At 42.7% G+C, this 13491-nt stretch overlaps 1 protein-coding gene across 1 annotated transcript in view; it reads left to right on the top strand.

The window, feature by feature from the left end:
* The window catches only part of LOC107195048 (choline O-acetyltransferase), a 182118-nt gene that overhangs the window by 156393 nt on the left and 12234 nt on the right, over positions 1–13491 (top strand). Inside the window, exon 10 of the mRNA XM_015584811.1 lies at positions 1462–1673. Coding sequence (XP_015440297.1) covers positions 1462–1673 — 212 coding nt within the window. The remainder of the gene's footprint in view (positions 1–1461; positions 1674–13491) is intronic.

Raw genomic sequence — 13491 nt, 5'->3', positions numbered from 1 at the left:
TCACTCGTTTTTGGTCAATTAAAAAAAAAGTATGGAACGAAAAAAAAATCCTTCATTCAGGAACAAGTTTTTCTGATTTGAAACAAGGCGCAAAAGGTTTCATGTAAATCGATACAGTAGTTTTCGAGAAATATTGATCACCGATTTGAAAAGTGTAGTTTCGAGAAACACGCGTTTAAAGTTTCAAGTCAAGATTACACTTATATAAAATGTTCACTTGTTAACTTACATGGAGTCAACAATTCCGGGCTTATACGACAAACCTGCTGCACTAGGTGTAAGCTTCTAATATATCCAGCTGTCGCTGTCTGCGAAGCATTCTTTCCTCGCGGGTGGTTTCCTGCGCTCGGTGGTCAGCCGTCTTAACGCGGGTCGAGTCCTCCGTTGTCAAATATAAATGGATATTTAGTTCACACTTGATCACCATAGCCGCGTATATTTGTAAAATCCCCCAATAGCCTTCATTAAACCTGCAGGCGGAGATGTGTGCAGCTAGTTCTACCGTAGCGAATCCACTTGGGAGAATTTTCGGACTTATTTTCCATATTAATTGATTATAACTTTCATTGTTGTTTTGATTGACCCTACCAAAACATCTCTCTAATAATTCAGACCTGGTTAGGTCCACATATATGGGGTTAATTGCATCCAAAACATCTTGTGGGAGAGCCTTATAATCGTGCTTATAATCTCTAAGTTCACCGTTCGCCGAAGCGCGCTGCCAGGTGCACCATGATTCGATTCCAATCGGGCACTTGTTGTGATCGTAACTATATTGGAAATATGTAGCCCATACCGCACCATACATTTCCTTCACTGAGTGACAGTTTCGTCGAATTGCTAATCCGTAATATACTAATAATTTATCAATAATTTTTCCTGTTAATTTGTTTTTTCCTCCGAGTCCTTTATTTTTCCTTTTACACTCACGCAACCGACTTCCCATTTAACTATACTATAATATATTGCCATACTCGGGGTTGTAGGGGAGTAAAATGGCAATTAGTTCAGAGCGCCCTCCGTGCTAAGTTCTGACGTCTTAGCCTCAGCTACAGCGCCTGCGCAAAAGCTGGATTGGCTAGTGCGTCGGCGTACGCAACGTGGTGGGAGAGCGAATTTATGTGCGGGAAAGTACGTGTGAAGGGGAAGTGCCTCGCGTGGCACTATGTTTAGTGGCAATATAGTTAGAGTCCACTGTTGTTGCGAATAACGAATGAAACGATGACGAATGATATTGACATATTTTTTATCCACGGATAACTATCATTCGCCATTTTTTTATTCGTTATTCGAAATTAAATTTGCCCAACACTGAAGTAATCGCAACTAAAACTCATGGTGGTTAGCGATTTTTTAAATTTTTCACTTGGCCGAACATTTTATGCCCTAAAAATCTATTAGTTTCCTGTAATAGAATCTTGACAATTCGTTGTACATCATTTCTACGTTCATTCATTCAAGGATGGAATGTGGGGTTTAACGTACGAACACTCAGCTGGCGAAGCTCCAGCGATATTCAAGGCGTTCGAAGAATTAACAGAAAAAGTCGACTCGATGCCTCCATCGGATGAAAATACAGTGCCATCTCATTTACCCGCCCCTGAAAAACTCGAATGGCACTTGTCTGAGCAGAGTTTAAATTATATTAGGGAAGCTATGACCTCATTTGATTCGTAAGTAGCATTAATTTATTACTATATTTTTATGTTACATACATAGAATTTAAGAATTTAAAAATCACAAGTATTGTTTACCACTTTGCGATCCGCCACAGCATCGAGGCCGTCACACAGTGCGGTAATCAGTGGACAAAATCCAAGAAATCAAATATGCTTTGTCAGTATTAACCCTTCTTCAAATATTAGGAGGTAATTGCTCTTGCGGAAAATACCTGTTAGTAAACAAATGGATCTATGTCAACCATTCTTAAATATGCTATAAACATTTCAGTTTAACTTCTAAAGATTGTCAATTTGAATGGAATCTCTAAAAACTTAACTCTAAAACTTTAGCAAAAAATATCTTGGTTTTTGAATATTTTTTTATTTCCTACTTGCTCTCTTTTAAGAAATTGATACTCTTTCGGATACAAACTGCTGCACTCACAACCAGTGCACAGCATCTCTTTTACTTGGATACCTCGGATCCTCTTATCCTCTCAAGTCATCGAGCATCCAATTCAAAAAACAATAATAAACAGTACTATTTAGTGTTTAAAAATCTACAAGAAAGATCAAATGAATGACGCATTTTCGTTTTTTTTATCGTTGCATTATATTCTACTCATCGTGAAGATAAAAAGTCTGAAAGGAACCAGGGGTCGCACCTCAACCATTCTCTTGAAAAATGATGTTGAAGTTTCAATCCTTTACAAACTACTTTTGTAATATATTGAATCTCGTAGTCAAATACAACTCAGATATCATGCTATTAGCGAAACAGTATGAATTATTCACCTTTTATTCGAAGGCTTCGAATAAAAAATAATGTTTAAGATGTTACGTCCAGCGTTGCGGTCGTTACTCTACTTATAATTTCGGGTCCTGGCTCTTTTAAGGTGCTAAAGCACGCCCTGTCAAAACTTATCGGTGAAGTACGCGGTTTGGATTTGGAACGGGAGGAATAGGAAATCACTCTCGTTTATAATAATAATAAAGATATATTCTAACAATCAAAATAAAATAAAAGATACAAATAAGTCTTAACATACCAATGGTGATGAAGATGAATGATACGTTCGTGTCGCTTTAGTCGGTTCTATCGGGATTTCGGGTCCTTGAAAGGGCGGAAGACTCGCTGGCGCTCGGAGCCGTGATACAGGGTTTAAGCACTGCGGGATACGTTGTCGCCGTCTCGGACGTTTCACTTCGCGGTCCGGTGTCTTATAAAACTCGTCTGTTGGCCGCGCGTAATCGCGAGGTCGCGTCGTAGAAGGAAGAGATATCGTCGCGAAACCCGAACTGAACAGCTGAGTGACCGTTATCGCTCAGCCCGCTGTCACGTATAAGAGATTAAAGCGGAGCGCGATTGTCGAAGAGCGAACGAACAAGGCGTAGAAGAATGTCACACGAGCCGAATCTGTCACGATGTAAATGAGAGCCGGAATACTGAGCTTCCCCGGTTTTGAACAATCCTTTTGTAAGTTTTTTCGCCCTTCCCTTTGTTAGAAAACGCGCAAGATGGGGGGTAGCAACAGGCTATGATTCATGATGGTCGCCGAAGCGAAGTTTTAGAATCGCTGACGTTTCTGTCAGCGTCTCGAAGAAGGACAACCATGCCCGTTGTTTCCACGTGTCGCTGAATTAACGGTTTTCGCTCGTTCTTCGCGTTTGAAAGTAATATGATAAAAGTGTGCAATGAAAAGAGGTTCTGAGAATACAGGATATAACATCCCCCACCTTAGACTCGAAATAGTCTCGAGAGACTTTTTCGAGATTATCCTCTGTTCATTGCGCATTTTTGGATGAGTATGACTTATATTTAAATGAAATCGCAGTTATGAATGATCACAATAATAGTGGTGGTAGTAATGATACAATAGTATTATGTTTATTTGTAACCAATTTGTTAGTAGCAGTAGAAGTAAATGACAATATTGATGATGATTATTATAGAAGACTTGAAATATCGTATTTTCGCAATTAATGATGAAGTATAATTGTAGTGTATTTATGTTTATTATATAAAAGCAAACAATAGCAAATAATATTAAATGACTATAATAATACATATAAATAATGTATATAAAATACTAATACGAGGTCTCGACCTCGAACCGTCGCGGTGCGGCTCTGAGCCGCGGGAAGGCTGGCCGGTGTTGTCGGGGCACCGCTAGGTAAGCCCGCAGGCACCCTGTGCACTTACTGTTGTCCCGTATTCGCAGCACTGGGTTCCTGCAGCGGGTGCACAGGGTGGCGTGCCATACTCGGTCCTCCAATATAAGATAATGGTGTGGCCCCCAGTGAAATTGCTGGAGATCCTCCTCATCCTCCAACCACGTGTAAGGCCCACACAGCACCTGGTGCGTGTCAAGAACCAGAGCTGTCCCCCGGACGCACCTCCGGCACTGAAAGGGCGCCTGATCGTTTGCCGGCAGAATGGCCTCGGCCAACAATCTAGGTCCCGGCTCACTCCTGTCGTCCAGGTACGCGTCCAAGCGTAGCCTTGGATAGCGTGATTGGTATCCCATCTCGACTGAGTTGTATGCTGCTTCTTGTCTAAGTAACTTTTAATTGTCCCTTGCCAATTCGGTCCGGTTTTATAAGTTCTTCGTTGCTTCTCCCTCTCTGCTCCCGTTGGTCGGAGTCTTCGTCGTTAGTGCTGACGGGTGAGAAACGGTTGCTACCGGCGACTCCTGGTCTTACATGGTCCTTGTAGAGTGAGTTCGTGCATTTCCAACGAGGAAGGTGGGGTGAGGGGTGTCACCACGGGCAGCGTCGGTGCTGACATGACTGTTCTCAGCAGTGTGGATTTCTCAGGTCCCCTGATGCATTTTCGTTTTTTATATCTTTTATACCATAATACACTGATTGTGGGAATTATGGCAATTACTATTATTCCCGTTGTTACAGAAGTCACTTTTACTCCTATGTTATTATATTTTGAACTCTTTCGTGAGCGGCTAAAATTTTGGCTTCTTTCTCGATATTTTCCAAAGCGATGGTGTTTCCTAAGGTGTTGTCGTCGCGGAAGGTTTTCTGGTTCCTTCTCGTTTGATTGGTAATGGCCGAAATATGATAGGGTGTCATTGCAGGCATGACGTATGTTATGTTTATGTTTCTCACAGGGTTGTAAATCTTGTGAATGTGCATGAAAATCTTTGCAATTTTGTCGTAGAGCGAGTATTCCAGTTCCCTTCACGTCTTCTTGCGCTATCAACCTATCGTCGCATCTCACTTGTAGTTTTCCCGCTATCTCTATTGAATATAACCAACTATTGGGACATACTAAATTTTTCTGTACGTGGGTCTAATGACAGCGATGTGGACGTTGCATCTAGACCACGAAATTTTGCGCGGGTTTGTCAGTAATTCTGTTTCACAGTTAGGGGTTTCGTCCAATGATTCGAGGGGGAGAGAGAGATCGCAGATGTATTTTTGTGGATGTACCCTGCAGGTATTTAGGTATTGTTTGTCCGCCATGAAATATTGCGATTTTTCTTCATTCATTGCTAAATAAGGACTGGAAGGTTGTATGATTATTGGAGAGGATGTCTTAAGGGCGAGCATTTGATATGAGGGTAAAGGGTGTAGGCGGTATAATTTAAAAGAGGTGAGGTCTAAAACCAGAATTTCTATTGAAATAATTATTCTGTCATTGGCACGTGCTAACTTCAGGTGTGTGATCCCTTGCAGCTGCACGGTTAGGATTTCGTGTTGCGTCAGCGGGAACTCGTACTGGGAATTATGTTGGATCTTCTGGCATGATGATTCAAGCTGCTTAGGTGATATGACCGCCGGATGCAGAACTCCTAGCTTAGCAAAAGTAATCGCGTCGACTAGAATCGTCAAACGCCTTGCATATTCATCCGTCTGTCTGTTAAGGTGATATTCCCATTTGCTCGCCGCCGATTTTATTTCTACTATACGCTGCCTCTTTTCTAATTCACAGAATTCCGAAGTTCGGTAATCCTGTAACTCATATTTATCGTTACTCTACGGAGGTCGGTCAGTTCCGTGTGTATGCTTTGGAATTCCGACCAAATGATATGGGTTTGGTTTCCGAGCAGTTCGGCCACGCGTGCCTCGTCCTCGTGGATTTTTGCTAACTCTGAGTTGTAGAATCGCGCGTCGTCTTCGTCGAGGGTTCCGAATAGGAACCGGCTGACTGTCCCTATGAATCCTAGCGGCGCGCTTCTTTCTTTCCAGGAAGGGTTAGGGTTCCCTATGACGTTATTTAGGAGTTCTTCGTATGCCGTGGCTTCTGCTAATTTGCGGCCTACCTCCTTCGTGTTAGTTTCGTTATTACAAGTCTCGTCGTCATATTGGGAACATAGTCGCCGTACTTGTTCTATTTGATTCCGAATATTTCGTCCAATGCTTAGAAGTTCGCTGATTTCTAAAGAAGTTACTAATTTCCAAGTCACATGTGTGATACGCAATGTGGGAAGTTCTTCGTAGTATAGGCCGGAGTTATACTTCAGTTTTGCTAATTCGTAATCTTTCAATGTTTGAGCTGGTGTTGTTATGACCCATATAATTCCGAGCAGAATTCCAACTCTGGTTGCCATTGTTTACTCACGACTTTGGATACGGAAATATGATAAGATCTGTGGACCTACCATAATTAGTTTTATAGGAAAGAGAGTGAGGAAGTTTTGTTAGGAAATTGGAATGGGTGTTTAACACCGTCGATCTTTGAACAAATCACGCCGACCGTTGCAATTTGCTAACTTTCTGAGTTGAGTGACCGTCCTTCGCGACTAGAATCGTCAAGGAGGTTTCAACCTAACGTAAGCATGTTTCAGCTTGTCCAAGTGTTTCGCAATTTTCTTACCGTTTCCTGCCAACAAAATCGCATTATTTTGTTCTGAAATTTCGCGAATTCTGTAAGGACCCTCGTAATGTTGATCGAATTTTGATAGGCGAGGTTCCTTCAATACGTAGACAAGGTCATTCGGCGAAAAGGTTACTTGGTTGCATTTCCGATCATAATTTAATTTTGATCGAGCCTTGCTGTTGTCTAAATTTTGCCTAGTTAAATTACGAATTTCGTCCAATCGTCCTACTAAATTTTGAACGTGTATGGGATATGTTAGGAACTCTTCGCGAGACATCGGGGCGAAGGGGTCTCTAGCTAATTGACCGAGAACTACCTCGTACGGAGTGAAGTTCGTTGCTTCGTGTACCGATGTATTATACGAATATGTCGCGAAGGGTATATAAAGATCCCAATCCTCGTATTTGTTTAAATAATGTTTTAAATATTCTATTAGAACGATATGACTTCTTTCGAGAGAACCATTTGTTTGCGGACGATAACCAGAGGTGGTTACGTGATTAATACGAAAAACTTTTGCGAGCCCTTGCATTATATTATTAATGAATGTTTTACCGCGGTCAGTGAGTAACGCTCGCGGCACGCCGAAGACGGTAATAAAATATCGCGAGATAGCGTCAGCAACCGTGAGCGCTCGTATGTCGGGCAACGGGATAGCCATGCAGAATTTTGAAAGTTGGCATTGAATTGTTAATATATGACGATTTCCACTAGGTGTTACCGGAAGCGGCTCTACCGTGTCCAATGTAATTTTGTCAAAGGGTTTCGCAGGGGTGTCGGTAATCAGCATCGGTTCTCGAGTTTTAATGCGTACAAGTTTCTGTTCCTGGCAACTGGTACAGTGTCGTATGAAATCTTCTACGTCTCGTCGCATTTTTGGCCAGCCGAATAAACTTCGAATCCGTCGGTAGGTCTTCGTGGCTCCTTTGTGTCCTCCTATCATACTTTCGTGATAATGTCGAATAATGCCTTCCCGTTCATCTTTTGGGGGTTCCTGAATTTCGCCGGTACATATTGTAATTTTTACGGGCTGTTCCCAAAAGATTTCGGTTAAAAGTTTCTGGAGAATGTTGTGATCGAAGTGATGGAGAGTTTCACCATGTGCAGCTATGCGAATTGAAGTTATTTTCTCAGTTTTCATTGATTCTTTAAGAGCGGAAAGTGAATGCGACAGTTCCGAAAATCCCATTTCGTGGATGAAATTTCTGGTTCCCACGATGCTAAAAACTTTCCCTTCGTTGTTGAGGGTTACAATTACGCGCCCCTGTTTTAGATCTTCGGTAATTAATACAGTTTCTTCTAGGAGTCCGAGAGCCTTTAGGGTTTTACAATTTCCGCTTGTTAATATTCGATCGGCGGAAATAAAATGCGCGTAGTTGTCTGGTTCTGTCGTTAAGGTTCTTTAAGAAACCAAAACTTCACATCGTTTCGGATTTAATTTCGAAGAAGCATTTTGATTCTGAGATTGCGGTAGATACGAAGGTTGATACGAATCTGTAAATGTGTCGAATTTTACTTCTCTATTTTCTTTAACGGAATGAGCGGTAGTACTTTGTTCATTCGATGTATTTCTTCTTATTATTCCAGATTCGTCCAGTCCCGTGAAGACCATGGTTGACTGTGGTACCCCTAATAAGTCCGTTGGAGGTGGTAAAAACCATGAGACACGTTTTTTCGCAATTGAAGGTTGGGTTTTCGCGTTACGGGTCGAGTCTTCGCTATTTGGTAGTTCTGTCTGATTCAGGCTTCGAAGAAACGTGATTTCTTCTGTGATGAGACGTGGTGGAAGATTGTTGTTACACTGTCGGTTCTGCTGAACACTTCCTGGTCTGTTGACGTCTTCCGTAGCGTTGAATTCTTGTTCGCCTAAGAGTGGTGTTTCTATGCCAATAGAATTTGCTGCGGGTGCGTCGTCCAGATAATCGTGAGGAAGAAGGTCGTCTATGTCGTCGGGGTGTACCGAATCTTCGGTTTCCTCTAGGATCAGGGATGATGGTTCCTCGTAGTTTGGTCTGGGGAGATTCTGATGTCGACTTCGTACTCGTTGTGCTATTCTTGACGTTTGAGAGGTGTTTTGTGCCGGGCCTTCTCCGGGTACTAAGGGAAGAGCTTGTAACACAGGGTTTCGTGATAATGCGTTTGCATTCGCGTTTACGCGTCCGGGCTTATGTACAATCTCATAGTCGTAATCAGCGAGTAAGATTCTCCAACGTGCGAGGCGCGATGTAGGATCCTTAATTGAGAATAACCATTGCAGTGGACGATGGTCCGTCACGAGGGTGAATTTTCGACCGTAAATGTAGGTTCTAAATTGCTTCACTGCGCTAACTATAGCGAGGCATTCCTTTTCCGTAGTGGAATAATTTTGTTGACATGGCGTGAGCACTTGAGATGCGCAAGCAATCGGGGGATCTTCTCCTATTTTGCCTTGACTTAAAATAGCTCCGGTCGCTACATCTGATGCATCCGTAGTTATAATGAACGGATTATCGAAATTTGGGTACCTCAAGACAGATTCTTTGCAAAGAGCTTGTCTCAGATCTTCGAAACTTTCCTGGTGGGCGTCCGTCCATACGAATGGAATTTTAGTGCTTGTTAAATTAGTCAACGGTTTCGCTCTCTTCGCTAGATTTGGAATGAAACGACGGTAATAATTTACTAACCCTAGGAATTGTTTAACGGATTTCCTGGTTTTTTGGTACCGGAAATTCTGAAACCGCGCGTATTTTATCAGGATTCGGTCTTACGCCTTCTGCCGAAATAACATGACCTAAATACGCGACTTCGTGTTTTAGAAAATCGGCTTTGTCTGTTTGCAAGGTGAGATTATGTTTTCTAAGACGTTCGAAGAAGTTGTTTAATCGGCGGCCATGTTCTTCAAGAGTGTCGGAGTATACGACGACGTCATCCAAGTATGTGTATAGTTCCTTGCCAATTAGACCTTTGAGTATCTCGTTCATTAGCCGTTGGAAAGTGGCCTGGGCATTTTTTAAACCGAATGGCATGCGTACGAATTCGTAATGACCCTCGGGAGTGGAAAAAGCGGTTTTACTTCGATCTTCTTTCGCCATAGGTATTTGATGGAATCCGTTTGCTAAATCAAATACGGAGAAGTATCTTGCGCCGCCCAACCGGTCCAGAATATCGGTGATCCTGGGGAGGGGGTACTTGTCATCCACCGTTTTTTCATTTAGTTTACGATTTTATTTTCTTCCGAATCGGCTTTCTTCGGAACGACCCAAAGCGGAGAATTGTAAGGTGATCTCGATGGGACAATAATGCCTAAATTTTCCAAATTGCGGACCTGTTTCCTCACTTCCTCTTCTTGTGTGGGCGGAAAAGGGTACTGCCGAGTAAAGACGGGAGTCTCATCCGTAGTCAGGATGGTGTGCGCCGTCGTATCGGTTCTTGGCAGTGGGTCGCCGGGAACGAAAAATCTATCCGAGTACTTTTGGACGGAGCGTTCGACAAGTGCGCGTGATTCGTCGCTTAATTGTTCGAGCTTCAACGTCTTCCGGATTGTAGCTAGTCGTTCTGTCACCGACGTGGGCAAGACTTCGTATTCCCCGAAATCGGCATCTTCATGCGCGAAGAGTGTTTCCTCAGAAGGAGGAGATAAATTGTTCTCGGAACTGTCATCGAGCTGTGGAGGTTAGTCCAGTTCTTCGCTATCCAGTTCTGGATGTTGACGCGAGATAAATTCGAAGAGTTTCTTGATTACGTTGATGTAAGGCTAGTGCATTTTCTAATTCCTTCGAGTTTGAAAATGGAACGGGATGTATTAGACGATTTGCCGTCACGAGGGTGCGATAATGATATGATACAACGGCTTCCTCTTGGAGGAGGTATGAACTGCCAATTAGACCGCATATTCCCTTTGGTAAATCCGGGGTGTCAACAACATAGAATAATGCCCAACTTCCGTTAACTTTCATACAAATGGCTCCTAGGGTGGTAATCCATCCATTGAGGCCCTTTACGGAAATTTCGTCTTTATCGACGATAGGTGCATTGGGGTGAATTGCTTCTATGGTGATTAAATTTAAAAAGCGCCAGAGTCTACTAGAAATTCACCTTCCCCTTCTTCCAGTTGTTTAGCCTTGATCCGGATCCGGGGGCACGGTGCATGTGCGAGAAAGGGGGTTTCTTGTTCGATTGGAAGACCCGATTCCTCTGAGCCGACGAGGCTGACGCGCCCGCTTCGCTCCTCTCCTGAGAGCGGGCGCGATTGTAGTTTAAAGGCTCGCGATGGTCAGAAGAAGATTCGCGTTTTGCTCGCGTATTATACCGAGACTTATCTCGACGACGCCTCCCCTTGCATTGACAATTGCATTGGCATCCTACGGTAGAGGTGGAACCTGGTACTTGCGCGACTCTCTCCGGACAGGAGAAATTGTGTGCTGTATACGCGCTACGAGGTAATTCGTAATTTGGTTCATCGCGGGGTTCTCGCCATTCCGTCCATCTACGGTTTACGTCGTAAGGGGCGGGAGGACGAGCCTGAGGTGCATACGCGTAAGGTGGTTGCGCATAAGGCACATGTGCAAAATTTTCAGCGCCAAATAATTTTGCGGCTTTGAATGCTTCATTAATTGCCTGATTCAGTGTATTAGGATGGTTGCAAGATACTCGATGTGCGTAATGTGAAGGTAAACCAGCGATGAACGAGCTTATAGCCGTACTGTTTAATTCTTTTGCCTTTTTATTATAAAAATTTTCCCCTTCGTCCCTAGCACTTGCGGTAGCTCCTTCTATTAACATAACGACTCTGTCTATGTATTCGGTCAGCGGTTCGTTAGGGAACATATATACGCGTTGCAGGTCGTACAAGATTGCCTGGTATGATCGACAAGGCGAATATCGATCCCGCAAAATGCGAAGAAATTGGTTCACGGTTCTACAGTTTTCTTCTCTTATGCAATAACGATCTCGATCGGTCAGTTTGCAAGTTAATCCTGTCAGAAATTGTTCCTCGTATTCAGTCGGAATTCGTGGATACAGATTATTTACTGCTCGAAGAAATTGCTTAATAGGAACATATCTAGAGTCGAAAACAGGTATAGCGTCTAACGTGCGATAGACATGATCAAGATCGTCGATGCGTGAGCGATAAAAGGTACTCTGGAATTCATTCGCGTTTCCAGCGTGAGATCGAGCAAAGGTCTGTGCTGTTGGAGGGGTTGGTGGCACGGGAGGAGGAGGATTGGAGGGACGGCTGATTTCTTGTGGCGGTGTGTGGCCTATCATCTTGTGGCAGGTAATAGTTTGATATGTGAGACACTAAGCGTTCTGTGTCAGCGAAAAGCTTAGGCAGGTTACGAACCGTGATCGAAATAAATGTTAGATTACGAAAGCAAAGATTTTGGTTTCGATATTTCGATCAAAGGATCCCACTTCTGACAACAATTTGTAACGTCCCGCGTTGCGGTCGTTACTCTACTTATAATTTCGGGTCCTGGCTCTTTTAAGGTGCTGAAGCACGCCCTGTCTAAACTTATCGGTGAAGTACGCGGTTTGGATTTGGAACGGGAGCAATAGGAAATCACTCTCGTTTATAATAATAATAAAGATATATTCTAACAATCAAAATAAAATAAAAGATACAAATAAGTCTTGACATACCAATGGTGATGAAAATGAATGATACGTTCGTGTCGCTTTAGTCGGTTCTATCGGGATTTCGGGTCCTTGAAAGGGCGGAAGACCCGCTGGCGCTCGGAGCCGTGATACAGGGTTTAAGCACTGCGGGATACGTTGTCGCCGTCTCGGACGTTGCACTTCGCGGTCCGGTGTCTTATAAAACTCGTCTGTAGGCCGCGCGTAATCGCGAGGTCGCGTCGCACAAGGAAGAGATATCGTCGCGAAACCCGAACTGAACAGCTGAGTGACCGTTGTCGCTCAGCCCGCTGTCGCGTATAAGAGATTAAAGCGGAGCGCGATTGTCGAAGAGCAAACGAACAAGGCGTAGAAGAATGTCACACGAGCCGAATCTGTCACGATGTAAATGAGAGCCGGAATACTGAGCTTCCCCGGTTTTGAACAATCCTTTTGTAAGTTTTTCCGCCCTTCCCTTTGTTAGAAAACGCGCAAGATAGGGGGTAGCAACATGCTATGATTCATGATGGTCGCCGAAGCGAAGTTTTAGAATAGCTGACGTTTCTGTCAGCGTCTCGAAGAAGGACAACCACGCCCGTTGCTTCCACGTGTCGCTGAATTAACGGTTTTCGCTCGTTCTTCGCGTTTGAAAGTAATATGATAAAAGTGTGCAATGAAAAGAGGTTCTGAGAATACAGGATATAACAAAGATCAAGAATCCCTTACAAATAAAAGCAGTTTGAAAACGTATGAATCTTCAACATCACTTATCAAGAGAACGATTGAGTTCTGACGCAAGATGACTCTTCAACTTTTCATCCTCACGATAAATAGAATATAATGCAACGGTAAAAAAATTTGACCCTTAAATCCAAAGTCAAGGTTATTTTTTGCGGCATTTTACCTATATCTCCAACAAATCGGCGGTGCAGAATACCGCTATGGTAGTCGCGACATGTAACTTCTTGACACCCTATACAATTTATTTATATTTCCGTGGAATTATTTTACATAGGCTTAAAAATATACGGCAAATATGTCCAATGTTTCAAATTATGTAGTTTTACAGTTTGTGAAATAAAGATTCCCGAAGAATTTTTTTCTTTAAAATTTTCAAAGACTATTTAAAATTTCACTAGCTGATAGAAATCATGAAAAGGAATAAAAAATTCTTAGTAGGTACACATACATCGAAAAATCATTTGATTTCGAGTTAATATAGAGATCTCGTTACATGCTCGGAAATTTTAAACAACTTTACCAGCATATTATCAATTGCCATGTAGAGAAAAAAGAAAAATGATAAAAATGTAAATCTTCATATATTATGATCATTATATTAAGTTTACGAGTGCTTGGCGGATCTGCTTTCAGAATGATTTATTCTCTACAATTCAT

This window comes from Dufourea novaeangliae, unplaced genomic scaffold, assembly GCF_001272555.1.
Source record: "Dufourea novaeangliae isolate 0120121106 unplaced genomic scaffold, ASM127255v1 scaffold46, whole genome shotgun sequence".
In the NCBI taxonomy this organism is placed as follows: Eukaryota; Metazoa; Arthropoda; class Insecta; order Hymenoptera; family Halictidae; genus Dufourea; species Dufourea novaeangliae.
This window is presented reverse-complemented; position numbering and strand designations above follow the sequence as displayed.